This window comes from Stylophora pistillata, chromosome 14 (assembly GCF_964205215.1).
Source record: "Stylophora pistillata chromosome 14, jaStyPist1.2, whole genome shotgun sequence".
Lineage (NCBI taxonomy): Eukaryota > Metazoa > Cnidaria > Anthozoa > Scleractinia > Pocilloporidae > Stylophora > Stylophora pistillata.
This window is the reverse complement of record NC_142532.1, coordinates 5,222,081-5,249,624: the sequence shown is the minus strand read 5'-3', so window position 1 is coordinate 5,249,624 and position 27,544 is coordinate 5,222,081. Positions and strand designations below refer to the sequence as shown.

The 27,544-nt window shown below is 39.3% G+C and overlaps 2 protein-coding genes across 3 annotated transcripts; both read left to right on the top strand.

Annotated features, from left to right (window-relative positions):
* The first annotated feature begins 747 nt into the window (after positions 1–747).
* Positions 748–14,652, top strand: LOC111327556 (alpha-1,6-mannosylglycoprotein 6-beta-N-acetylglucosaminyltransferase A). 2 transcript variants are annotated; one of them, XM_088744994.1, is made up of 18 exons: positions 748–1,753; positions 2,342–2,449; positions 2,589–2,668; positions 2,763–2,855; positions 2,932–3,006; positions 3,193–3,351; positions 3,458–3,621; positions 4,372–4,503; positions 5,048–5,184; positions 5,628–5,752; positions 6,279–6,350; positions 7,304–7,399; positions 7,642–7,725; positions 7,935–7,997; positions 11,638–11,754; positions 12,434–12,508; positions 13,306–13,460; positions 14,437–14,652. In XM_088744994.1, exons 1-18 carry the CDS (start codon positions 1,582–1,584, stop codon positions 14,645–14,647), a joined length of 2,118 nt encoding a protein of 705 aa, XP_088601120.1. In that variant the 5' UTR covers positions 748–1,581; the 3' UTR covers positions 14,648–14,652. The 2 variants fall into 2 exon arrangements, with proteins under 2 accessions (XP_088601120.1, XP_088601121.1); XM_088744995.1 differs by lacking the exon at positions 7,935–7,997.
* Positions 14,653–14,916: 264 nt separating this feature from the next.
* On the top strand, positions 14,917–19,354 carry LOC148716205 (alpha-1,6-mannosylglycoprotein 6-beta-N-acetylglucosaminyltransferase A-like). Its single transcript, XM_088745706.1, has 7 exons — positions 14,917–14,965; positions 17,614–17,721; positions 17,861–17,940; positions 18,036–18,128; positions 18,205–18,279; positions 18,465–18,623; positions 18,730–19,354. The coding sequence occupies exons 1-7, from the start codon at positions 14,917–14,919 to the stop codon at positions 18,988–18,990; spliced, it is 825 nt and encodes a 274-aa protein (XP_088601832.1). The 3' UTR covers positions 18,991–19,354.
* The last annotated feature ends 8,190 nt before the right edge of the window (positions 19,355–27,544 follow it).

Sequence of the window (27,544 nt, the reverse complement as noted above, 5' to 3'; positions counted from 1 at the left end):
CAATGTGCTTTTCAAAATTCAATTTATCATCGATTGTCACGCCAAGAAGTTCCATTGTGTTGGATATGGGAAGTGGTGACTCCTCACACTTAAACACTGGTTCATATTTTCATTCATTCGTTTATTCACAGTGACAGTTCTGATTTTAATTTCACATTTGACTTCAACGTGGAATAGTCCTCGTTAAATGAAGGCAACCAAAGACTGTTCGATGTCGCTGTGTAAAATAGCGCGATTGCACATCACGGGAATTTTCGGCAGCCGAAAGATGGGCGAACTATGTACAAATAAAATCTCGAATAAACCATTTTTGTTTTAATTACCATGTCATTTGCGACATGACTCGTTAATTTTAGGCAAGGAGCGAATGCTCATTCATCAGGTCTGATTTGGCTTGATTCATGCCTTCTACATGAAGTCTCTTCCTCAAACTGAGCTTGATGTAAATGTTGGGGTAGATCGTCATTCATGCTACCTGAAAAGTAAGGAAAGGTTTCTGTGTAATCCTGTACATGTACTCTTCTAGAACACAGAGGTCTTCCTAGAGGTAATCTCTAGTTTTCGCCATTGTTTTTAGTTATGAGCAAATCGCATATTCAATGAAGTTTAGTGTTAGACGGAAGTCTTGCTGAACTAGGAGTCACTTGATAATTTGGATATATCGACAAAGTTGAAATGGTAAATTGGCCACCGTAACGATTACAAAAGCTGACGTTTCGAGCGTTAGCCCTTCGTCGAATTTATTCGCTCCGACGAAGGGCTAACGCTCGAAACGTCAGCTTTTGTAATCGTTACGGTGGCCAATTTACCATTTCAACTTTGTTGATATATCCTAATTATTTCGTTACCCCCACCGACGCAGCCCCAAACAGTTTCTTTCGAAAGTATCAGCCTTTATTCATTAGGAGTCACTTAATCAAGTTATGAATTAACTTTTCAGATATAGCTCTAAAATACTCCCTGCACAGAAAGCTTGTCTGCTTTACTTCTTTTGCTGAGCATTTAATATTTGTTTCTGCGAAGGTCTTCTTTTGGACCCAGTGACTTTTGAATGCTTTTCTGTTGGGATGCATTAACATGCACGTGAAGACAATCGCTGGATTATATCGCGCGCTAACATCAATCGTTATTCATCATGCCACGGAGTCATTTCACGCTATCGCTGATGGCATCAAATTTACCTAGCGTTGTTTACTTTTTCTCTGGAAATACACAAGCTTAGATAATTTATGTAGCAACTGTTCAAAATCAAATTCCAAATTTGACTATTACATTTGGAAATACTTTGCTGGTAAAGCGATAGAAAGTGCGGTCTGATACTTTGATAAAATAAACTTAAAATATTTACATTTTCCTTTTTGCATTTTCCATCCCAAAAGGAGAAGTGTGAAACTGATTCGAATGTGTCAAAATTATTCTTTAAGTACTTTCAAGTTCCATGACAACACCAAAGGTAAAAAAGGAAACTATGGCAACAATATGTCTAAGCCAAACATTTTTCAATATTTACCCTTTCTTTATGGAAAATACAATTTATATCCTTTTCTAGCAGGCTAGTTTAAATCTCACTCTTTTGTTGAGATGAAGTTTAAACGCTCGTTATCAAAAAAACGTTGCTTTTTGTTTCTGGCGTTTCTCTTTGCTGTTACAGTGCTGGTTCAAAATTCCATTGTTATTCTAGTATCGTTTTGTAACAACAACTTTTGCTATTGGAAGCTCGGAAATTTCGAAAGCCATTATTCAAGAACGATTGGTAAGTTTTTGGTACGCGCTTATAATAATTGTTAACATGTCTAGGTCTCTTTTCTAGATCAGCATTGATAGATATGAGGGGTTATCAACAGATATCTAAAGAGCATATTTCTGCCAGTAATACTTCAGTGACATTTTGTGAGAGGTACGGTGTCCCTGCCGTTCGTACGGTGTTTTTGATAAATAGCAGGTTCCTTACCCCTCCCCTCCCGCTCTCCTTGAATTTTTTCAAGTTTCCTCACGACAATTCTCCTGTAACGACTAAAACTCCTGGCTGGGGAGGAGAGAGGCACAGTGAGAGTTTATCCAAACCACCCTCACTCAGGGGGTGTTAAGATTTTGACATTTTGGCCCGGATTTTGATTTTGTTTTGTTTTGTCTTTTTTTGTGTATTTTGTTTTCTTTTGCTTTTTTCGTATAAAGGTTTTCTGCCTTCTCTTTCTAATATCTTTTTATAAATTAATTTAGAAGTTTACTTTCATCATAATAGTACTTATTATACCCAATAGTGCTCTGTACTTTTACATAATTTTACCGGAAAGATTTATTTCCCCTCAGATTTATATATCTACAATTCCTTTTTCACCAGATCACTTTGGCAGAAGTAAAAGTCTTGGAGTTGTAGAAAGACTGGATACAGACCGTTTACAAATTGACTTCACTATAAGAAACGACAGTTTGGTGCATAAGGAAGAGTGTGAGTACGGAATACCCATACCTTTATGTCATATCAAAACCTTGGGAGCGTTGCGAAATTCTGGAATCTCACTGGCTAAGATGAGGAGACCTGGGGCCTATTGCGCACAAATATTTTGTGTTCTTTCTTTCTATTTTAGCAAAGAAGATAGCGGCAAAACCTAACAAATGTAAGATACCTGAGGACGTCAGATTTCCGCTGTGTTCTTTCAAAGTAAAGGTACGTTTTCAAAAAGAGACAACGATTGAACATTTTTAACACATTTCTTAAGTGCAGTTTGCATATGATCCTGTATTGCTTTCTACCTTTTTAGTCCTTTCCTGATTCTTGGAATCCTAAGTGCCACGGTGGGAAGCATAGGGTGGATCTGGATGATAGATGTTCTGTGATTCAATATCTTAGTGAGGTTAGTAAATTACTGATCGCACTATACATGTAAAACTTTTCCATGTGACATGTTTTCGCTCTCTTGTAATACACAGGTCGAAGCATGGTGTCCAGTGTTACCATGGCGACATGACCAGGACCCATTTAAGCCATCAGTGAGTCAATCAGAGGTTTGTGTAAGACTCGCTGCAAAGATTGTAACTAATAACTACGAGTAGAAATTTTGTTCAACGAAATATTTTCATAACAACTTTCTTTTTTTAAACTAATGCTGAAAATAACACCAGTCCTTTAAAGTGTTAAAAAAATAATAATATGTGTCAACTCTACCTACTTATAGAAATGTACTGTTATAGGCAAAGATTCGTACAGATGTATCAGAATTACTACAGCAACTTGCAGATGACCGTTACGCCTGGATGAGGATTCGAATCACCGAAACATGGCCGCAATGGGTAGAAGCCGTCAAAGAGCTAGCTATCAGAAAGGGTATATCAGGAAGGAAAAAGAAAAAGGTAAAAATTTTCGATCTTAATTTGGTACTTTTTTTCTGGAAATACCATTTTTCCCAGTGTTGCTCTCGTGCTTAGTTAAGAGCGATTTTAAAAATTTCCCCTTCAGATCGTTCTTTATATGGGAAGCTTAGAATTCAACTTTAAGATCTTCATGGAGGCTTTCAGTGGTGGCGTTCTGGGAGAACTCAGCCAATGGAGTGACGTCATGAGTGCACTGTACATATTGGGACACGATCTTGTAATCACGTCGGACCGAAACGACTTACCAAAGTAAGTGTGCGCAACGTGCATTTAGAAGTTCTGCTTTAAAAGTCTTAGGGGGTCAGGGCTCAAGTTACGTAACTCTTGAAGAATACGGAAAGTGATGGATGGAAAATGACAGAGGCAACAAAGCAGTTACTGGAAACATAAGGAAACAGCCGACGGAAATATGTAAAAAAGTGGTACGGTTCCGCTGTAACCACAGCAACGGAAACTCGAGTCAACGTCACCAAACCGGCAGCGGAAACGCGTGTTAACTGTCGTGTTTCAGCAACGGTGTCAAATATTTCTTCAACGTTTCCGTTTACGGATTATTGATATTTCGTACTGTGCAGTATAAATACACTAGTGATCTATCACAAATGCTACAGTCTGATCGGAAACGCTACTTGCTATCTATCCCGTGATGCATAGTGAGTGAAGTGAGCTGACTGACAGAGTCCGGTTGCTAACAATAAAATGAAATAAAAACTCAATGCTTGTCTTGTGAAGTTAAGTTTTGAACGATAAGTAGATCCATACTAAAACGGACATTATTTGGTTTCATCCTCGGCTAGACACACTCGAGATTTTTTACCGAGATAGTTTACAATTTATCCATTTTATAAAAAAGTCTCAGTTTCATAGATAAACAGGGCTGTTTTTGTCATTTAGAAAGGAATTAGAAACCTATAAACGTTAGTTCTGTATTTCTCTCTTCTTAAAATATGTGACGCTATAGCTGTGGAATCCTCGTCTGACCCTACTCTCTTGTTGCAGCATTATCACACCTCCCGACTCGGACGGCTGTGCTTCCAAGGTACTTAACGACAGATTGGATCTGATATTAACTGATATCATAGGCGTTGCAAAGTTGGGTGATGCAAGTGGACCGCATCAATCTCGATACAGGTTAGACACGTAGGCGTAACACGTTTTTTCTTCGATCAAACTTTCAAAACGTCCAGATTAAAGAAGGTAAATTCTGTAATATGAATATATCAACAAAGTTGAAATGGTAAATTTGCTACCGTTACGATTATAAAAGCTGACGTTTCGAGCGTTAGCCCTTCGTCGTAGCGAATGGAGGAATTGTGGGTTGTGTGTGCTTTTAAAGGCAGAAAATGCAGCTACGTTATTGATGAGAACATGGCGTTATTTAACTCCACATTATCATTTCCAGTAGCATTTTCATGTATATATATATATATATATATATATATATATATATATATATATATATAACTAATTGCAGACAGTACTGTTTCGGCCTTCTGGGCCTCATCAGTGCAGTGCTAATGCCAGGATGGGGGAGAACCGAGACGGTCACCCCAAACGACCCAACCTTTGTGGTATCGTCTAAGCCATGCCAGAGTGCTCAAACTAGAGTAAACCAGCGTATATGTGTGTATATTAATTTATTTGTTCCTTTTTGCTCTGTTTCTTCCTCGATTAGATGCAAAATTCGTATCCTTGACTCATTTGGTTCTGACGCTGAATTCAACTTTGAGTTTTACAAAGAGAACATTCCTGGTGGGAGATCCGTATGGGGAAACTTAAATCTGCTCCTTCCACAGTTTATGACTATGTATCGTAAGTTATATTTCCCAATTATTTTACGTGGCTATCAATTGTTTCTTTAGTATGCCTTTTTCTTCCTTTATGTGAATCGATAGTGGTCCACGGTTTTTCGTTGATTAATTTGATGATTTTTGGAAGAATTTATAGCATTTTGAAGTCATCATAATTACAGGCATACTTGAGTTATCCAATCAACTAAGTATTTTTGTGTCTGTTTTTCCTAGTGTACTTTCAGGTGTCCTTATCAAATTGTTTTGTGTATGTGTGTGTGTGTGTGTGTGTGTGTGTGTATGTGTGTGTGTGTGTGTGTGTGTGTGTGTGTGTGTGTTTGTATGATTGCCTTATTTTTTTGTTAGCTTTTGTGTTTTGCTGCTTATATTTTTTGGATCGATTTGTTTTTGTTTTTTGGTTCGTTTTTTGTTTGTTTTTTCTTAGGTTTGTGTCTTAATTTTCAGCCCACAGTCCTGATAATTCGTTCATTGGCTTTGCTGTCCCAAATAAGAAGCATCTGCTACAAACAACAGTGACAAGAATAAGAACAAAAGCACTTGTTTATGGAAAAATGCCACATTTTTGGGAGGTAAGAAAACTCACAAGGTGACTTGCAATGAGATTCAGGTCGTTACTCGAACCTCTAATGATGAGGTTCTGATACAAAAGTCCCTATGCATCTCGTTATAAGTTTCTCCCCTTAACCATTAAAAGTTACTAGTCTATAATTCCTCCCTAGATTATAAGTAATCAATCAAAGAGTAAGACCAGGTAAATACTGGAAATGTGCGCTAACAAAAGAAGCTAGGCTCTTGATTCTCACTCTCAGTACAATAGGATAACAAGCTAGTGTTCATATTGGAGTAAGGGAGGGGCAAGTGCACACTTGCCAACATTGACCAACATTGACCAACAGATACCAACATTGACCTGAGTACACACACTGATGTTTCGGTCTTGAGGAGTTGGGATTTCGGTTATAAATACGTACACTCTTTTAAGGGTAAACTAAAGTTGCGAAAGGGCACATCATAAGATACAGCCTATGAATATACAAGCAAAACTGAACAGAATAATGACATTGCTGCTTAGAATTAAAATTCCGTTCTCCCTAGGGCAAGAGACATTACCTCGATATAATCAAGAAGTACTTCCATGAAGTCCATGCCAACATTGGAACGAAAAACGTGAGGGAATTTTGTCCTGACTACTGTATTGAAGTTTCACATTCGCATTTTTTTTCGTTATTGACACCTAACCAATATCTCATGGAGAGGAAAAAAGCAAGGCTAGAAACCTAATACTTGATCATGAATTGCTTTCATCGAATTCGTAACAATCCAAATGCCGCGAAAGCTGTATACGACTGTTTCAACAAAAAGCCGTAGTTCCAAAGTCAATCTATTTTTTTCGCCATTGTTTTTGTTCACCAAGAACTGCCCACATAATGAAGTGTGGAGCTCTTTTCGAATAAGACCTTTTATAACATAACCAAAGTAAAGCGCGCGCTCTGATTGGTCAATTTAGCGTCCCCCATTTGCCCATGGGTGTACGCTGCTGACGTGAGCAAATGCAAAGACTATTTTTCCGCGCGCGCTTGTTTTTTCTGGTCACCTAAGATTTGTTAAATAAAAGGGAACTCTTTAGCTACAATGTATCAATGTTATGTTAGAAAACAAATGGTAAACACCACAGCGTACACTATTGAGTTATGGATACACGCGGGAGGTTGCTAAGCACGAAAGAAGCGTAAGAGTCGCTCGAGGCGATAGCCGAGAGTGACTCTAGCATCTTGAGTGTTTACCATTTGTTAATTGCGTCAATGAGGCTTTCAAAGACTATACTGATGCCCTTGAAATTACCTTACATGCATCAAATATTAATAAGTCAATTTCAAACCATTTTTATTAAATATTTGAATAAGAGAAAGATATTACATATTTGCTACTCACACAAACCAAGAAAAAAAGCCTGACTCAAATCTGACCCAAAAAAACTGGCTATCGGCTTAAGGTTTTCCCCAACTTTTTTATATTTAGCAGAGTTGGAAGCCTAGGGAAGATTAATGTACGTAAAATGAACTTAATTGTTCGTTGAATTTGTTTTCTAATTATAACTTAATTTACTTTTCTTTTCTCAGGAGAGCGAGCTTCGCGAGTATGAAGTCCCAGACTATATCGTTAATCACGGCATAGTAAACATTACTACGCTATTGAGTCTCTTTCAAAGTAGTAAGGTAAAAAGTGAACAGCCACTATTTTTTTCTATTTTTAACAGAAACCAAAAAGAACAAATTGATTAAACATGAAAACGGCTTCTTTAAAGGACGAGTAAAGAGAGGAATCTCGTCCCCTTTCAAATGAACTTCAACTTTGACTTTTAAGCCAATCAGAGCTCGCGTTATATCGGCAACAAGCCTAAGCCACATAATAAAGATAATTATGATATATTCCCCTTTCTTTTTTTTTTTTAAATCAGGTTTTTGTGGGTCTTGGAATGCCATTCGAAGGACCAGCAGCTCTTGAGGCACTGGCCAATGGATGTTTCTTTATTAATCCCAAGGTATATTAGAAAATCATTACCTTGCCAAGAGCTTGCTTATTACAGTAACTATTATAATTATTCCCAGAACTACCAAATTATTACCTTTGTACGCTGTCGTTCGTGTTTGCGTTTGTAGCGTTGGGGATAAATACTTGTCAGACCGGAATAAAAACTACATAGAAAAAGACTTCTGAAAAAGCACATGTCCTTTTGTTTTTCCATTAAAGTTTACTCCGGCTTATGATCGTCTTAATCACGGATTTTTCGCAGGAAAACCCATGGATAGAAAGGTACGGCTGCTAAACTCTTACCTTGTCATGCAGCATTGAACTGGTTGCGCTTCATTTCTTATTTTCAAAATAGGAAGGGCTACCTTTAAAATATATATGTGACCAAGCTTGTTCGATGAAGATGGCTGGATATAAGCTTTGATAAACCTTATATACAACTATCTTCGGTTGTGAAGGTGTAGTCTGATCGTCCAGGTGAGTGTAGTCCTGAGAAGGACTGTTGTCGGTGGCAGTGACTGACGTTTCGACAACCTGTGCGGAAGTCATCATCAGAGTCAAGTGAGTGATTGTTGTCAGTAGAATGTTCTTATTCCAGTTCGTGTGAAATGATCGGTTGGTTTTGCCGTGATGTTATTGGCTGTAAGACTCAAGTGACATAAGTCGTTCGTGATTGGTCTGTTTCAGTCTGTCGGTAAAGCTAGGTTGTTCTTTTTCGGTCGTTTGTGATGTTTATGTCGTGAATGAGTCGTTTGTATGGGGCGGATAGTTGTTGACATCTGTTTAGGGGAGTCTGTTCTAAGTTAGTAAACCAGCTTTCCAGAGTCAGTCGTTGAAAATAGTCAGTGCTGTAGGTTAGGCATTGCGCAGAGTCCCAGTCAATGTTGTGGTTGGTAAGTCGATGGTGTTCAGCAATGTGATTGCTGACATCACCTTTCCTCGTCGCCCGTCTGTGTTCAGTCAGTCTTGTTGTGAGGTTTCTGCCAGTCTCACCGATGTAGGAGGCTTGGCAGTCGGAACAATTGATCTTCTAAATCGTTCCCTGTCTGTTCCTCGGTTCGTCTTTGTCTTTAACGTTGGTTAGTAACTGACGTAGTGTGGTGATGGGTCTGTGGGCGACGCGGATATTGAAGGGTAGTAAGATGCGCGAGATGTTTTCAGACATACCTTTTATGTACGGTATGGTTGCTGTAGTCGTAGGGGTTGCGGTGTCGTTTGTTTCGGTAGTGGTAGTGGGTCGGTGAGTGTTTCGTCGGATGAAGTCGTTGTTGTAGTTGTTCTTCGTAAAAACACGGTGAAGGTATTTGTTCTCGTCGGATAAGCTGTCTGTCGAGTCACATACTAGTTGTGCGCGTCGTGTTAGAGTTCTGATAGTTGTGGCTTTGTGTGATGTAGGGTTGTAGGATGACTCGTCTAGTAATCTGTCGGTGTGTGTCGGTTTCCTGTAAACTGTCGTTCGTAATGAGTTGTCGTTGTGGCTTACCAGGCAGTCTAGAAAAGGAAGTTTGCCATTTTCTTCGACTTCTCTGGTAAACTGTATGTCAGTGTTTTGTTCGTTAAGGTGGTTGTGGAATGCGTCAATTTCGTCGTGTCGAACGGTGGTGAATGTGTCGTCAACGTAACGTAACCAAAGCGGCATCGTTTGTCGGCAAGTCGAAAGGGCGCGTTCCTCGATGTTCTGCATCACAATTTCTGCTATAACAACAGAAACTGGAGACCCCATGGCAGTGCCGTGTAACTGTTTGTAGTGTTTACCGTTGTACTGAAAGTAAGTAGACGTTAGGCAAATGTTTAGCAAGTCCATGATGTCGTCTGTCGGTAGCGGTAGTGGTTCGGTAGATTTTCGGATTGCAGTTTCAGTGCATTGTAATGCTAATTGAAGTGGAATACTTGTGAACAGTGATTTCACATCAAATGACACTAGTTTGTAGTCGTCAGGTATCTGAACAGTCTTGGTAGCGTTAATGAAGTCTTCAGTGGATTGTAGTTTATGTCTGGATTTGTCGGTTAGCGGTTGTAGTATTGTCGTCAGGTACTTGGATAGTTGGTATGTGGGAGAGCCACAGAAAGAAACAATAGGTCGCATCGGGAAACCAGGTTTGTGTAGTTTCGGCAAACCGTAGAGTTTCGGTGGCTGTGGTACCGAGCACCTCAGTCGATAGTACCGTTGGTTGTCAAAGGCGTTCGTTTTCTTGAGTGTCAGTAGTTTACTGTTGAGTTTACGTTGAAGGGCAGGAGTTGGGTCACGTTTGAGTTCTTCGTAGGTTCGTTTGTCGTTAACTAGTGCGTCCATTTTGTCGTGATAGTCAGTTTTGTCCATAACAACAGTAACTCGTCCTTTGTCGGCTGGTAGGATAACTATGTTCTCGTCGTTTCTCAGTCGTTTCAGTGCGCGTTGTTCGTCTTTAGTCAAGTTGCTGTCATGTAGTGACGTTGATTGTATAGTGGAGGCAATTCTGCTTCTGATGTTATCCTTGGTCGGCTCAGATAGTTCTCGTTGCCGAGACAGGGCCGCCTCAACACTAGATACAATAGCCTCAGTCGGTATGCGTTTAGGTGTTACTGAGTGTTTTAGTCCGTATGATAGTACCCGAGTTTCAGGCTTGTCTAAGGAACGAGAAGAAATGTTACTTACCCAGTTGTCGTCCGGTTTGCTTCGTCTCTCTTCTTTGTCTCGTAGCAGTCGTGTCAATTTTTGTTGATGTCGACCGTGTTTTTTTGTTTTGTTGATGTTGACCGTGTTTTTACGAAGAACAACTACAACAACGACTTCATCCGACGAAACACTCACCGACCCACTACCACTACCGAAACAAACGACACCGCAACCCCTACGACTACAGCAACCATACCGTACATAAAAGGTATGTCTGAAAACATCTCGCGCATCTTACTACCCTTCAATATCCGCGTCGCCCACAGACCCATCACCACACTACGTCAGTTACTAACCAACGTTAAAGACAAAGACGAACCGAGGAACAGACAGGGAACGATTTAGAAGATCAATTGTTCCGACTGCCAAGCCTCCTACATCGGTGAGACTGGCAGAAACCTCACAACAAGACTGACTGAACACAGACGGGCGACGTGGAAAGGTGATGTCAGCAATCACATTGCTGAACACCATCGACTTACCAACCACAACATTGACTGGGACTCTGCACAATGCCTAACCTACAGCACTGACTATTTTCAACGACTGACTCTGGAAAGCTGGTTTACTAACTTAGAACAGACTCCCCTATACAGATGTCAACAACTACCCGCCCCATACAAACGACTCATTCACGACATAAACATCACAAACGACCGAAAAAGAACAACCTAGCTTTACCGACAGACCGAAACAGACCAATCACGAACGACTTACGTCACTTGAGTCTTACAGCCAATAACATCACGGCAAAACCAACCGATCATTTCACACGAACTGGAATAAGAACATTCTACTGACAACAATCACTCACTTGACTCTGATGATGACTTCCGCACAGGTTGTCGAAACGTCAGTCACTGCCACCGACAACAGTCCTTCTCAGGACTACACTCACCCGGACGATCAGACTACACCTTCACATGTTACCCCCGGGTTCAAACCATTTACTGCATTATCTTCGGTTGGGTATTTTTTGGTGTTTTCCTGCACCGTGACGAGGTCGAGGTCCATAAAAAAGCAAAGTAAAAGAAATTGCAATCTTGACCGAAAAAACTTCGTCAAAGGGTTCATCATATAGCAAAAATATTTCAACCAGGAAGCCTTATGTGTCACCTTTCAATCAGTTAGGGACTTGGAAACTTTCATTTTGCTCGCCTAGTTAAGTATTCCGCGTGTTATATCGTACAATGAAACATTCCCATCAATTTATCAATTATTCACCATTTCTTTTATCTACCTAATTAATAACTTTCATACTTGTAGATCACATCTCAAAATCCATACGCAGAGGTATTCATTGGAATGCCATTTGTCCAAACAGTTGACATTGAAAATCAAGTGGAGGTCGAAGAGGCCGTGAAGAATATACTTGAATCAAAGGTAAGTTCATAAAATGTTCATGATGGCAGCAAAATGTTGCTTTGAGTGATTTTCAGCCGAGTTTCGTGGGTAACCTTGCAATGCATTGGTTTTACTCCATCGGGACTTGGTTACTCGCATTTTCCTACCTTTATAATAAGTAGCTCTGAATTTAAAAATGAAGAGTGATCCGGAATCTGCATGTAATGATCAAGAAAAAAAAAAACACTCTCACAACAAACAGACGGAAGACCGTGATGTTTAATTTTAAACCCACTAAGGCAGTTTGATGCTATTCACTCTATGTTCTCACTGTCCCATTTGGGAATTTCCTTTTTCTTGCTCGGCCATATCGATTATTTTCCTTGATTTTTGTGTACGAATTCCAGTAGCACTCTGTTGTGATTTGCATCTGGATTGCTCCATGAGGATTATTATTATTATTATTAATATTGTTATTATTATTATTCATTATTATCATTATTATTATTATCATTATTAGGATTATTGTTATTAGCCTCCACCGTGTTAACGGGCAACATTTGGGAGTCACATATACTTTCAGAAGTTTTAAAACATACTGTCAGTATTTAAAATGTAAGTTTGACCGAGAGAGACTGTCATTTTACTGTGCAAGCCAGCCAAATTTTTTTATTATTTCATTTTTTATTTCATCATTTTCATTTTTTTTCTTTTGCAGGCTACCCCACACTTGCCATACGAGTTCACAGTTCTGGGGATGTTAGAGAGACTGAACGCTTATGTAGAATACCAGGTAAGCAATGCATTCCTTAGCTTGCATCTCTTACAAAGTATTTTTTATCCATCATGGTCAGGAATGGCGCATGAGTTAGGTGCCGGTGCGAAAGGATTCATATTTCTACCCCATACGTCTCAGAGTCATGTATGCACTTATTTAGTTCATCTGCTTAATTTTTTGTTTGTTTGAGGTTTTTTGTTGTTGTTGTTTTGTGTATGTGTGGTTTTTTATTATAATAATTGTTATTTTTTTGATGCCATACTTTCCGTATCAACGATGGCCGTCGCATCCAACTATTGTTCAATCGTATTGCGCGATACCTTAACTCATACTTAATTACGAGTTTTTTCGCTACTTGCTAGGAGGCTCTAATTATATATTATACGTGTTTTGACGCGGAAAGATTTGCCACGATTCTGGGAGAGGTTTTCCCGGTGTCTGGCACTAATGGCAGTGCTAGACCTTTTTTAGAGACCTCTTGCTGGCTTGTGTTGCTCTAAGACACATATTTTCGCGCGGGCGAAGAAACGCTCGTACGTACATGCTAAGAGACGCTTGTGCAAACATGCTAAGAAACAATCGTGCAAACATGCTAACAAAGAGGGCCTGCTGTTCTTATTTCTCTGCACTGTAAATGTTACTAACATTAATAGTTATGGAGAGAAATGGCTTCTCTTCTCCCTCCTCGACTACTTTATGGCAAATTTCACGCCTAATCCAACTTTACCCTCTCTCTTTAGAAGTTCCATCTATCTATAGATAAGAAAGAAGTTGTAAGTCTTTTATGCAATGATGGTTTTTCCTTAATTCAGGACTTTTGTCGCCCTAATGACTGGCCTCCTATCAAAGAGCTGAAAACCGCGATCAGTAAAGATGGCCAATCGTGTGTGTTTGCCTGTCTGGACAAAGGTCTTGTCTGTGAGCCTACTTTCTTCCCATCAATTAATACACAAGACGCGCTCAAAAGGTAGGGCATCTAATTTTTCCCAATGGTATCACCCCTGAATTATACACTAAAGTCATGAAAATAAAGGAAACGATCGCAAACTGAACAAGCCCTTGATTGCTCATAGTTATCATAGAAGATGTATGGAGACTAGAGAGGATAATTATATTCTCTTTCGATAGATGACAAAATGGAGACCTTGCATATTGACTTTTCAGTGTAAAGGGTTGGCGACATTATGTGCACAGTTGAGCGAAGTATATGCTTCTTTTAATATCTTCTAATTTATGTCTTCCTCTGACCATGAATTACTCATACATTTGTTGCTTAAGGTGTGACGTTCCCATTCCCTCTCTTATATTTGTATCTTATGTTTGTATCGCTTCTTTTTATCATATAAAATAAGGGAATTTATTACTATGCCCTTCTCCATCTTCTTATCTTTCTTGTAATTATTCATTAGATTCTAATGTGTTGAAATGGAGGAAATAAAAATACAAAAATACAAAATACAATTATGTTTCTTTTAAGCTGAGTTTATAGAGCATCTGTCCTCTGGTTCGAAATTAGCAGGGGACCTCATTTTCTCTAGCAAAATATTTTGATTTATTCACTACTTGCCAAAAACGTACAGCATCTTTCTTTATGCCTCCACCACACAATTGCACTTTCAAAGCGTCCGTTTGGGATAAGCGAAAAAAAAAGGGAATACTTAACATTTCCAGCCATACTAGCGTTTTGGCTTCCTCTCAACTGTCCACAGGATTGTGTATTTCATTTCGAAATGCAAACATTCTGATTTACAAAACCTTCCATTTTCCCTTGTCCAAGCAAGAAACGGAGCGATTAGAAAAGACGATCTGCGTTTTTCTTCCACTTTTGAAGCTTCCGGAAAATCCGTGTTTCCGAGCGTTTTAGTGTGAACAATAGACGTAAAGATGTGCTTCGAACGAAAATGCTCAATTGTGTATGGTTGATTCATGTTTTCTTTCATCAGAGCCGAGATGCCTTGCAATCTATCAACGATTGAACCACGTGACAGTATCCTAGCACCATCAATGAACACAGCAGACAGCGCGTGTATGCTACAGAGTGAGACACTTCTATTCAGCTGCCGGGCAGCAAAACCTGGTGTCGTTCGTGTCTGCCCTTGCCGCTCCTACCGCAAGGAGCAAGTTGCATTGTGTGAATCGTGCTTGGGAAGCTGACACCACTGACAACAAAAGAACAAAGGTGTTCAAAACCAATATTTTTACATTTTCGTGGTAACTGAATCGTGAATGCGGGTCTCGCGACGTTTCACGATGTACGAGAAGATGATTACATAGAAGTACACCACCATTGCGTCTGGGCTGTAGGTCTAAGCTAGATCGAGGAAATTCAGTTTGATCTCGCGAGAGAGGAATGGGTTATTGACCAAACGTTGTTAAACAATTTGAAAGAAGAATGCGTTGTTAACCAACGTTTTAGAACAATTATGTCTGATGACACCCGAAGACTGAAGGAAGGAATTTCGTTTAAAGCATGTAATTACCTTTAACATCTTAAAAAACAATCTCTCCGCAAATCTTCTTTTTAGGGGAGATATATACGCATGAATGATTAACAGTTAACTACAGGCTCGTTGTAATGTAATGCTGCAGTCCCTAGCTTGATAAAGTGCCTTCAAAAATATCGCTTATTTCGTTTTTAGAAGGAGGATGGCAACATTGCATAAGAGCATTGAAGTTGAAACTCGTTCCCAATATGTGACTTATCGCGTGCTTTCTAATGCGATGCAATTTGTCCCGGAAGTGTTATTCTCTTTGGTTGCTAGAAAAGAGTTAAGGTACTTATGAAAAGATAAATCAGAATTTTTGGAAATATGTGGCAGTTACAGACGCGACTGTTGTTTACCCATTTCAGACCACGTGACCCGATGTTTCCCAGTGATATCTTTTTTTGGAGTATCTTAGTTGTTCAACATTGACATTAAATACACAATTGAGTTCTCTTCTTTTTTAATTTCTGGATGGTATCACCTGGCACATTATGTTTCAGTTCTTGCCGTGACACTATGGAAGACTGCTGAAGCGATAAACATCTCACAGTCATTTCAGTATTGTACGCGTTTCAAAACAGAAGTTTTTCTTGCATAAATATCTTAATAGATGTGACCGGTACATCATAAATCTTAGGGGCAATTTTATTTTTTCTATGAATAGAGAGTATTTTTACCGTTTAAATCATAGTCTACTAACTTTGTTTTAATCAGCAAATTATGTAGATCCAATGATATACAACATGCGGTATAAGTAGACACGTGTCTAAGACACTTTTACTAGCATAATCTATAAATGCCTAGATGACACTGCCAACTTTTTGGCTAAAAATATAAACACAGGTAGCTTAAGGTCGCAAAATGAACCTCCGTATTTACGCACATATTTTGACATTGCGCAGCGGCTAGGCTTGATTTCCTCCGCTTTCGCGAGTCCGGTCTTTTTGGGTTCGGGGAGGAGCGCGGGCTCCAGTTCCCGAACAGCGGTTGGCAATCGGCAACGGCCGAAATACAAACGTTTGTATGGGTATAAGTGATCGCGCTCTCAACCTTAAAAAATATGAACTAATTGTGAATAACAGTTTTCAACTACCAGCAAGTGCGGTCCAATACTTCCATAAAATAAACTTAAAATATTTAAATTTTCCTTTTTTCATTTTTCATCCCAAAAGGAGAAGTGTGAAACTGATTCGAATGTGTAAAAAATATTCTTTAAATACTTTCAAGTTCCATGACAACACTGAAGGTAAAAAAGAAACTATGGCAACAACTCAGCAAAAAATTTTCCAATATTTACCCTTTCTTTATGGTAAATATAATTTATATCCTTTTCTAGCAGGCCAGTTTAAATCTCACTCTTTTGTTGAGATGAAGTTTAAACGCTCGTTATCAAAAAAACGTTGCTTTTTGTTTCTGGCGTTTCTCGTTGCTGTTACAGTGCTGGTTCAAAATTCCATTGTTATTCTAGTATCGTTTTGTAACAACAACTTTTGCTATTGGAAGCTCGGAAATTTCGAAAGCCATTATTCAAGAACGATTGGCAAGTTTTTGGTACGCGCTTATAATAATTGTTAACATGTCCAGGTCTCTTTTCTAGATCAACATTGATAGATATGAATGGCTATGAACCTCCCGGTTTGCTCAATTGGTTAGAGCGCTAGACTGTTGTGCGGGAGGTCGAAGTCGATGGTTCGAGCCCCGGCCGGACCAAAACTCAAGGTCTTAAAATAAATGAGGAGAATGCGCTACCTTTCTATAATATCAAGAAATGGATAGACATTCTAGTCTTCTCGGATAAAGACGAATAAACCGTAGGTCCCGTCTCCTGCATCTATTAATTGGTCAATTTGGTTAGGCAGGGGACGTTAAAGAACCCACTCACGAGATTACTGTGATGTGGTCTGGCCTGTTTATTGGGAATTGGGGGGAGGGGGCATCTTCAAATAAGTTTCCTTCGATTGTTTGTAAACTGCTGATGCAGTCCGGCCAAATTCCCCCGAAAAGTGCTGTGATGCGCATTTGATCATAACCACATGTTAATTAGCGCAATAAAAATATCAAATTATTATTATTATTATTATTATTATTATTATTAAAGAGCATATTTCTGCCAGTAATACTTCAGTGACATTTTGTGAGAGGTACGGTGTCCCTGCCGTTAGTACGGTGTTTTTGATAAATCGCAGGTTCCTTACCCCTTCCCCCCGCTCTCTCTGCATTTTGTCAAGTTTCCTTACAACAATTCTCCTGTAACGATTAAAACTCCTGGCTGGGGAGGAGAGAGGCTCTGTGAGAGTTTATCCTAACCACCCTCGCTCAGGGGGGGTTCGGATTTTGACATTTTGGCCCGGATTTTGATTTTGTTTTGTTTTGTCTTTTTTTGTGTATTTTGTTTTGTTTTGCTTTTTTCGTATAAAGGTTTTCTGCCTTTTCTTTCTAATATCTTTTTATATCAAAGCTAGATAAATTAATTTAGAAGTTTATATTAATCATAATAGTACTTGTTATACCCAATAGTGTTCTGTACTTTTACATAATTTTACCAGAAAGATTTATCTCCCTTCAGATATATATATATATATATATATATATATATATATATATATATATATATATAGTTTTTTTTTTCACCAGATCACTTTGGTAGAAGTAAAAGTCTTGGAGTTGTAGAAAGACTGGATACAGACCGTTTACAAATTGACTTCACTATAAAAAACGACAGTTTGGTGCATAAGGAAGAGTGTGAGTACGGAATACCCATACATTTATGTCATATCAAAACCTTGGGAGCGGTGCGAAATTCTTGAATCTCACTGGCTAAGATGAGGATACCTTGGGCCTTTTGCGCACAAATATTTTGTGTTCTTTCTTTCTATTTTAGCAAAGAAGATAGTGGCAAAACCTAACAAATGTAAGATACCTGAGGACTTCAGATTTCCACTGTGTTCTTTCAAAGTAAAGGTACGTTTTCAAAAAGAGACAACGATTGAACATTTTTGACACATTTCTTAAGTGGAGTTTGCTCATGATTCTTCTATTGCTTACTACATTTTTAGTCCTTTCCTGATTCTTGGAATCCTAAGTGCCACAGTGGGAAGCATAGGGTGGATCTGGATGATAGATGTTCTGTGATTCAATATCTTAGTGAGGTTAGTAAATTACTGATCGCACTATACATGTAAAACTTTTCCATGTGACATATTTTCGCTCTCTTGTAATACACAGGTCGAAGCATGGTGTCCAGTGTTACCATGGCGACATGACCAGGACCCATTTAAGCCATCAGTGAGTCAATCAAAGGTTTGTGTAAGACTCGCTGCAAAGATTGTAACTAATAACTACGAGTAGAAATTTTGTTCAACGAAATATTTTCCTAACAACTTTCTTTTTCAAACTGATGCTGAAAAGAACATCAGTCCTTTAAAGTGTTAAAAAAATAATAATATATGTCAACTCTACCTACTTATAGAAATGTACTGTTATAGGCAAAGATTCGTACAGATGTATCAGAATTACTACAGCAACTTGCAGATGACCGTTACGCTTGGATGAGGATTCGAATCACCGAAACATGGCCGCAATGGGTAGAAGCCGTCAAAGAGCTAGCTATCAGACAGGGTATATCAGGAAGGAAAAAGAAAAAGGTAAAAATTTTCGATCTTAATTTGGTACTTTTTTTCTGGAACTACCATTTTTCCCAGTGTTGCTCTCGCGCTTAGTTAAGAGCGATTTTAAAAATTTCCTCCTCAGATCGTTCTTTATATGGGAAGCTTAGAATTCAACTTTAAGATCTTCATGGAGGCTTTCAGTGGTGGCGTTCTGGGAGAACTCAGCCAATGGAGTGACGTCATGAGTGCACTGTACATATTGGGACACGATCTCTCGTGGCAAATGAATCGTGAATGCGTGTTTCGAGACGTTTCACGATCTATGAGAAGAGGATTACAGAGGAATGCAACACCAATGTGTCTGAGCCTTAGGTCACCGCTCGATCGAGGAAATTCAGTTTGATCTCGCGAGAGAAGAAGGCGTTGTTGACCAAACGTTGTAGAACAATTATGTCTGATGACACCTGACAACTGACACTAGGAATTTCGTTTAAAGCATGTGGTTACCTTTAATAACTTAAAAGCATTATCGCCGCAAATCTTCTTTCTAATGGAGATGTAAACGTATGAATGATGAACAGTTAAATACGGGCTCGCTGTAAAGTAATGTTGCAGTCCCTGAAGAAGGGACATTGCAAGAGAGCACTGACTTTGAAACTCGTCCCCAATATGTGGTTATCTCGTGCTTTCTAATGCGATGGAATTTATCCCGGAAGTGTTATTCTCTTTGGCCGCTAGGAAAGGATTAAACTACCACAATCAGCTTATGAGCTTTAACTGTTCCCACGGCTCGCATTTAATCATAATATCCGATCGTAGAAAGTTGTGGCGAGACCTAGTATCAAACCTGTTTCTAAACTAAACACTTTTTTGAAATTCAAGGGGGATATCTGATGCAATGATACAAACTGTAGGGAACAGATGTTCAGATGAAAGTTCAAGAATTGGAGGAGAAAGAACTCAACTAGACCTTGAGGTGTTTTCGTTTTACCCTCGTGAGAAGACTCCGAAAGCTTCCAATAATTCACAGACCTACTTAGAATTATTTACTTCGTCTTTCTTACTCTTCTTTTCTCGTTTGCCTGCTTGATTCCTTGCATTTATGCTTGTCGACCTTCTTGCCTGCTTGCGTGCTTGCCTGTTTGCCGGCTTGCCTGTTTGCCTGTTTGCCGGCTTGCCTGCTTACCTGCTTGCCTGTTTGCCGGCTTGCCTGCTTACCTGCTTGCCTGCTTGCCTGCTTGCCTGCTTGCCGGCTTGCCTGCTTGCCTGCTTGCCTGCTTGCCTGTTTGCCGGCTTGCCTGCTTACCTGCTTGCCCGATTGCCTGCTCTCCTGCTTACCTGCATGCCCACTCGCCTGCTTGCCTACTCAGTGCCTGCCTGCTTGCCTACTCAGTGCCTGCCTGCTTGCCTACTCAGTGCCTGCCTGCTTGCCTACTCAGTGCCTGCCTGCATGCCTACTTGCCCGTTTTCCTGGTTGCCTACTTAAATGCTTACTACTTGCCAACTTGCTCGCTCACTAATACGCATGACAAGTGATAAGGGCGAGAAGGGCTCTGTGAGAAAACTATGATTTGACAACGTTGGCTCACCTACTTTGAAAACCAGCCAAAGGGAAGCTAAGAAACGAGTTTTAGATGAGACCCCGGAAAAACGGGAAACAGACGCAATTATTACCCTTGGTGATTTAATGAACACCATTTACATCATTGTGGATATTAGTTAAACTAGAACAGATGACTGTACGTCTGAAAGCTGTGATGACATCTAAATTAGTCGAGTTAGATAGAAAATTTCAGAAAATATTGGGGGTTGGGAGCGGTTCGAAACGAACAACATTCGGGGGAAAACGAATTGAGAATTTTTGGTTTGTGGGACCATGCCGAAGAAAACCTGAAGGAAACACTCATGAATTTTGCAAGAAACACCAAAAAGGTATAAAAACTAGGAAGGATCAAGGTGATCTTTAAACCGGGAAACGAGACTTGTTATCTTTACACAAAACCTAATGCACCTACTTCAAAATACGATGGCATTTACAATCAAAAGGGTAAACATATTAGAGGGTAAGGTGTCAGACACAGCAAACAAGGTTGAAAGAGCTGAGTTGCAAGAGGAGAGATCCAAAGAATCACCCTGGGCTAAGAATGGCAAGTTCAAGTTGATTGAAGAATATTCGAGGATCTTGAAGCTCAAGGGTTGGATGGACTTGAAAAGGATTCATGATCACCTTATTACATGATATTTTCGCGACACGTTGATTTCGCGAATTTCGCGATTCCAAAAAAAAAAAAAAGTACGCGAAATCAAAGTAACGCGAACAATGCGTTGCGAACAAAATAAGACGCGGAAATAGCCTCTTATGGATATTGTGAGGACCGTTCTTTCGTTAGTTTTGATATTTAGTCCCGCCGTTGCGTTTTTGTTAATTTTGACGTTATTGTTCCTTTGGTAAGTCGCTTTATTTAGCTGTGTCTTAAAGTTATTGAAAAAAACAAAATTTTCTCAAATATCGCGGAATTTATGCGTCGTGAAATATGCGCACTTCGTGTAAAAGGTATTTAAATCTCTTTATTCAAATGGTCAATCCAGTCTTACAAATTTCAGCGATTTGCCACAAAGGAAATGAATTAAAAAACATTAACAAAAAACAACAGACATGTAGCATTTAGCATTTAACATCAGACTTTGGCACCAGATGTCACTCTTAAGTCTTAATTTTGATCTTATTTTATTCTAACAATCAACATTTGTTTTAGAATAAAATGAAACGACCATGGCGTTTAGAAATCGAAAAGTGACAAAATTATTTTTCCGGGTTTTGGACCATTAGCAGAATTAAGATAGATTCGTGCGACTAGAAGTTGAAAAAATAATGCATGGATACCTAAGCTCTAAAGCTTAGGATTCACAAGGTATTTATGGAAAGACAAATCAGAATTTTTGGAAATATGTGGCAGTTACAGACGCAATGAAAGTGAACCATCCTCTACGCTTTACTGTAGCCACGACTGTTGTTTGCCCATTTCAGACCACGTGACCAATCTAGGACTAAAAAAGAAGATTAAATGGATTGTTTTACTCTCAGATGTTAGAGATCGTACACGTCCTCTTTTTTTTTTAAATCTGTCTACTTACCAAATATATTTTACAGAGAAGTTATAGCATTACTTGCTTTTAAATTATTCACAAAAGCCGCTTCCTTGCAACTTGAACAATTTTCAAGCCAAATAATTATTGTGGCGACTGCCTCCCGATGTTTCCCAGTGATACTTATTTTTCTGAATGTCTTAGAAGTTCAACATTCGCGCTCAATACACAGTTGAGTTCTCTCCTTTTGTGAGTTCTGGATTGTAGCCACTAGCACATTATGTTTTCAGTTCTTGCCGTGACACTATAGAAGACCGCTGAAGCGATCAACATCTCACAATCACAATACAAACTGTTCGAATGAGGACTTACACTGCTGTAAAAAGTAAAATTTTTTACAAATCCAAGCTTTCGCCAGTCAACAGCATCATGATGAACAGTTTGTATACTTTAAAAATGCCACTGAAGGACAACATGAACAGATTATCTCACAATCATTTCAAGATTGCGCGCGTTTCAAAACAGAAGTCTTCCTTGCAGAAATATCTTAATGGGTGTGATAAATCTTAGGGGCAATTTTTTTTTCTTTTTTTTTGAAGAGAGAGAATTTTTACCGTTTAAATCAGCAAGTTATGTAGATCCAAAGATATAATCTTCTTTTCAATCCTTTGCATGCCTTACGTGACACTACAAAAGACGATAAACATCTCAAAATAATTTTACAGTGCCAACCACCGACGCATAATTGAATTAAAACTTTCCTCTTAGAAATATCTCAGTAGATGAGATCTGCACGTCATATAAGCTTTGAGGAAAATTTCAAGTTTTTCTTCGAAAAGAGAGCAATTTACTGTTCTAATCAGCGACCTTTGCCGAAAAGGGCCGCTATCTTGAGAAACAGAATGACGGAATATCCTAAAACATACGTCTCAAAAAATGGAGTTGCAATAAATAAAAGCTATTAACAGGCGACATTGAAAAGAAGCACTGGTAATCATTGTTGGAGCCCAGAGGATAGGGGAACCATGAGTCTTTCGAGCAGGTCCCTACAAATTATTACTATACTATTGTTATCATTATTATCTTTGTAAATATTATTATTTGTTACCTTTTAATTACTGGTTGAATGTCAGTTACGCAATATATTCTTGAGTCACAGGAAACCTAGCGTACTGAGTTTGATTTTGGGGTCAAAAGATTATAGGACAATCACATAACACCAGTGTATAATTGCGTGTATGTACAACTTTCCGCAGCTAGCTGCGGCTTAATTTACTTACGATATCACAAGAGGTGAGAAAAATAAACAATGCACACTTACTAATGCATTTTCTTTCATATTATTTACTGAAAATGCCCTGCGAAAAACGAAGGAAATGGCATTACCAAGACCCTAAATTTAAAATTTTTCTGGGAGGCATGCCACCAGTTTCTCTTAATTTCAAGCTCCTTCGCAGCTCGTTATTTTCATACTCGCCTGTACACCTTAAAAATTGGTGTGGATTATAGTCCCTAGTTTTAAAAAAGATTTAACTTCCCGAAGAAATCTGAATAATTAAACAATGTGATAATCAGTCGAATAATAATATTTAGAACATAGCTAGTAGAACCGCGCAATCAAATTCAATATATGTAAGCGTGCTCAAAATCCCGATAGTGCACGCTGACAGCGTCAGCAAATCGCTTCGCCAGAAATTTTTTTTTTCGCGCGAGCGGCCATTGTTAGCGCGGGGAAAAATAATATATTTGGCGACAATAATGGATATAAACAGAAACTCGGCCTACTAGTCCGAAAACGAAGACAATGCTTCGACCTTTTCCCTTGGACTAGGGTTCTTAAATGAGGCAGAAAAAGAGAAAAACAAAGGAAAAGGAGACTCGGCATCAGTGCCGTCATGATTCGCTTCAACTCGGATATTGTTGTCCGTTTTTCGCTTCGGATTTGACGCACAATTCCACCGGCTATGTTCTAAAACAACTGCTTCATGCTTTCAGCTGTGCACTATCGAGTTATGGAGCACGTGGGAAGTTTGGAGAGCACTCAAGAAGCTAGAGTTGCCCTCGGCTATCGCCTCGGGCAACTCTAGCTTCTTGAGTGCTCTCCAAACTTCCCGCGTGCTCGATAACTCGATAGTGCACGCTAAAGCATGAACCAATTGTTAAACAATAATCCTCCACTGGCGCTTAAAATAGAAACGGTTTTAACAATTCTTCGGCAGCATTACGATAACGGCGCAATTCGTTCGTCTACACATAAAAGCATTCTATGCCAGGGAAGCCACTAAGTTTGTCGGATGTGATATATTATTACCGACCATAATAGTGCCACTATCACAATTACAACGAGATCATTTGTTGTGAAAATCAAACTTTCCCGCGATGGATATGCAATTAGTGAAACTAGACGCGGTTTATGAGGCTTTTAAAGTCAGTGAAAAACTGATCTACAATAGTGTTCAAATGCTTCACCTTCCCCGAAAAAAAGTGCAACGCCAGAGAATGGTCAAGAAGGATACGTTTTGGCACAGCTTGCCAAATACCAAGGTTCTGATCCTTTTTATCCACCTTAAGACGGGAGTAATGACAGTGAAGGCCGGGAGTCGGGAAGCAGAGGAGCACTAAAGTACGGGAGGCGTTCGAATTTCAAAAAGTGAAAAGAACTACCGCGGTACTCGGCTGACATTTTGTGCTCTTTCTAATTGTGTAATCCGTAATCGGCCCGTGGACATTACCGTTGTATGATGCCCTGATCTGATCTCGCTCTGGCCAATCGGACGGCGTGTTATATCGGCCACAAGGCAAAGCCATGTAGCGAAACGTGTTAAGTCTACTTAACACGTGTCTAGTTGTACTGCGTGTTGTGCTGCTATATATAAATTCATATACGGTAGCACAACACACGGTACAAGTATTAATTACAAAGAAATTTTCTATTCCATCTACAGCACTCCGACCTACAGTCGTTAAATCAGACGGATGAAATCAAATATTTCCGTAGAAATTTTCTGTTCCGTCTACAATACTCCGATTTTCAGTCGCTAAATAAATCAAATATTTTCATTCATTTAACTGTCAAAAATGTACGTAGGCAAGACAAGAGTTATCACAAATTGATGCTTCAACCCTACGTATTCCTCTGTTGTCAGTGTGTTTCACTGTCTTCAGATTCGCTCTCTTCATCCTCGTACTTGAAAGCAATATAGATAACGTACCCGGCTGCCAGGCTTCCCTGCAATTTTCCAGGGTCCAATGAGTCGTTTGCCAACCATTGATCACACTCCTCATAAGCGAAATGGGTGATTAAAGCACTTTCAAGACCAAGGACATAAAGCTGTTGGTTCCAAACGTCTTTGCGCTCCATTTTGAGCATTGCACGGGACACAGCTCCTAAAACAACCAAACCTTCATACCCTTCCTTTTCATACTTTCCAAGCCAGCGATTGCTTATACCCTTTAGCCTCCATGTATTTTCATCGTTTCGTTTGAATGTTTTACCCGCTTTCGCTTCCGCGTACGTTTTCCCGATACAAAACTGTTCGACGCTCTTTCCGGATTCAAGTTCCAAACAACGTATTGTTTCGTGTACCTTATAGATCAGTAAATCTATTCTCGCACGCTGCGATGAATTACGATCAAAAGCAGCCAAGTTAAAAGCGTAACTCTGTTCTTCTCCACGGCAAAGTTGTTCAAAAGTTGTATCACCGGTCGATGAAGCTGTCGAGCCAGACTCTGATGAACTCATAGTAAATCAGTTGAAGCTTAACTGAGAAACAAACTTAATTGGTCAATGTTGAGTTGTTCGTTCTGGAGTCCACTTCTTTTGAAGGATATCAATTTAATCCGTTGGCGTCTTTGATCTCTGAGCTGTTGGAATCATGGAACAGTTTGATAACTGGAACTTCCTTAGCAATGAGCCAACGGTGCATGCAATCACATGTCTCGGCATTTACCTAATTATGCAACATATTGTTTCCCACGTGAACAGTACTTTCACATAGTGTTTATTAAGTACCTATTCAAGCTGGACACTTAAAATGGGTCTCTTGCATTCTATCAAACAGCTGCATGTTAATTTCTGAACAACACGACCGGACGTACTATAACGAATTCAAATTTTATCCTGTTTCAAGGGAGGGAAAAGATGTAAGAAATTTCTCAATTTCCAAAGTTGGGTAGTGATTGCATCACTCTATTACGTATCAGTCCGTCAGTCTAAGAAAAACAACGTAACAACTTTAAATTTTGTTGATGTACAATCAACAAGCCTTTTTGCCAGTAGCATATAATTTTAGAAGACGTATTCTTCGCTTGAATGGAGGTCTTTTCATCTTGACAGGTCTAGCATAACATGACAGTTGTCTGAAAACAAAGCAAAGTTGCTTGTTGTGTCAAATGTGGAAGCTTCGGCTCCTTTGAAGATTCGCGATATCTTTAAGGAGTGCATCCACCAGAAATGGGCAGGTATTCAATCTAGGTATCAGACTGATTTGAGGCTTCTTTATATTTTATACAAACAGAAAAGAGCTCTAGTGTGACCCGGCCAGCCGTAACAACTGTCAACGCCATATGCTCATGTCCTGTTCTCTACCCATAAAAATAGATTAATATGGGGACCATTAACAAAGCATCGAGCGAAGGTAAAGAAATCTTAAACATGCAAACGACTAAACATGATGAAACTGCCAACTTATCGGCTAGAAATGTAAACACAAGCAGCTTAAGGTGGCAAAATGAGCCTCTGTAATTATACAAATATTTTGAAATTACGCAACAGCCGTAAAAATAAAGGTTTGTATGGGTGCAAACGATCGCGCTCTCAACCTTAAAGTGCTACTGCGACGAAATTTTTGCATTTTATTTTCCCAATTTTCTGGTGTTAACTTCACATTTAGACCCTAAACTATAAGAATAAGCGTAAGTTTCTCTAATTTGACGACGTTATTCCTTAAAAACAATGCCGCGAAGACATTAAAAATTCTTCCGCCATTGCTCGAATAACCCACTGGAGAGCCCGCCAAAATAACTACAGCGGTTTTAGTTGTGACGTCATCGACTCACTTCGACAACGGCGCGAAAGCATGCCTTCACGAAAAATACGCAAAAGAAAGCTGGGGAACAATTTTTTCGAATTTATTCCTTCTTTCCTGCGGAACCAGAAAAACAACTCCCTCTCGGCATACCAAATTAGCCACGTTTGTTGAGTCGTTGACGCCACTTCCGTTCTCGACCCAGTTTCTTCTTCTTCGCGCGGAATTCTGTAGTTCGAATAATGGCGGCCGTTTAGATCACGACTCTACAGGGAAAATAATATTACTTCTAGATGGAGTTTTGCCTTAAGATTTGGCAAATTTTATACTTAGGGTAAGTACTTTCAACCTCTGAGGAGAAAAGAAAAGGTGCATTTTTGGTCGCAATAGCACTTTAAAAAATCTGAACTAATTTTGAATAAAAGTTTTCAACTGCTTTACCTTCTATATAAGGAAAAGATCGTATGGAAGGCAAGGCAGCTGAACTAAAACCAAGCTAAGCAGCCTTGAATATGTCAATGAAACTCAGCCAATGCAAAGGAACAAGCACTTGAGCGATGTAAGTTTGTTCTATTCTGTGACATACACAGTTCAAACTTCTGGGCTATCAAACGTGTAGTGCCATGATCTTCATGTTAACAGTCACTGTTACGTGTAGAACCATGGAGTACTTCCGCCATGCTGGTAAGGAATTTTATGCGATTACGACATTTTGAAAACCAGAAGTGATGCGCACAACATGGAGTACGTTATTGCTGGGGGTACGCAGTTCGACAACACGGAAGCCATCAGCGAGGCAAGCCCCACTTCAAAAGTCACAAGCAATGATTTCATTCCTTAAGA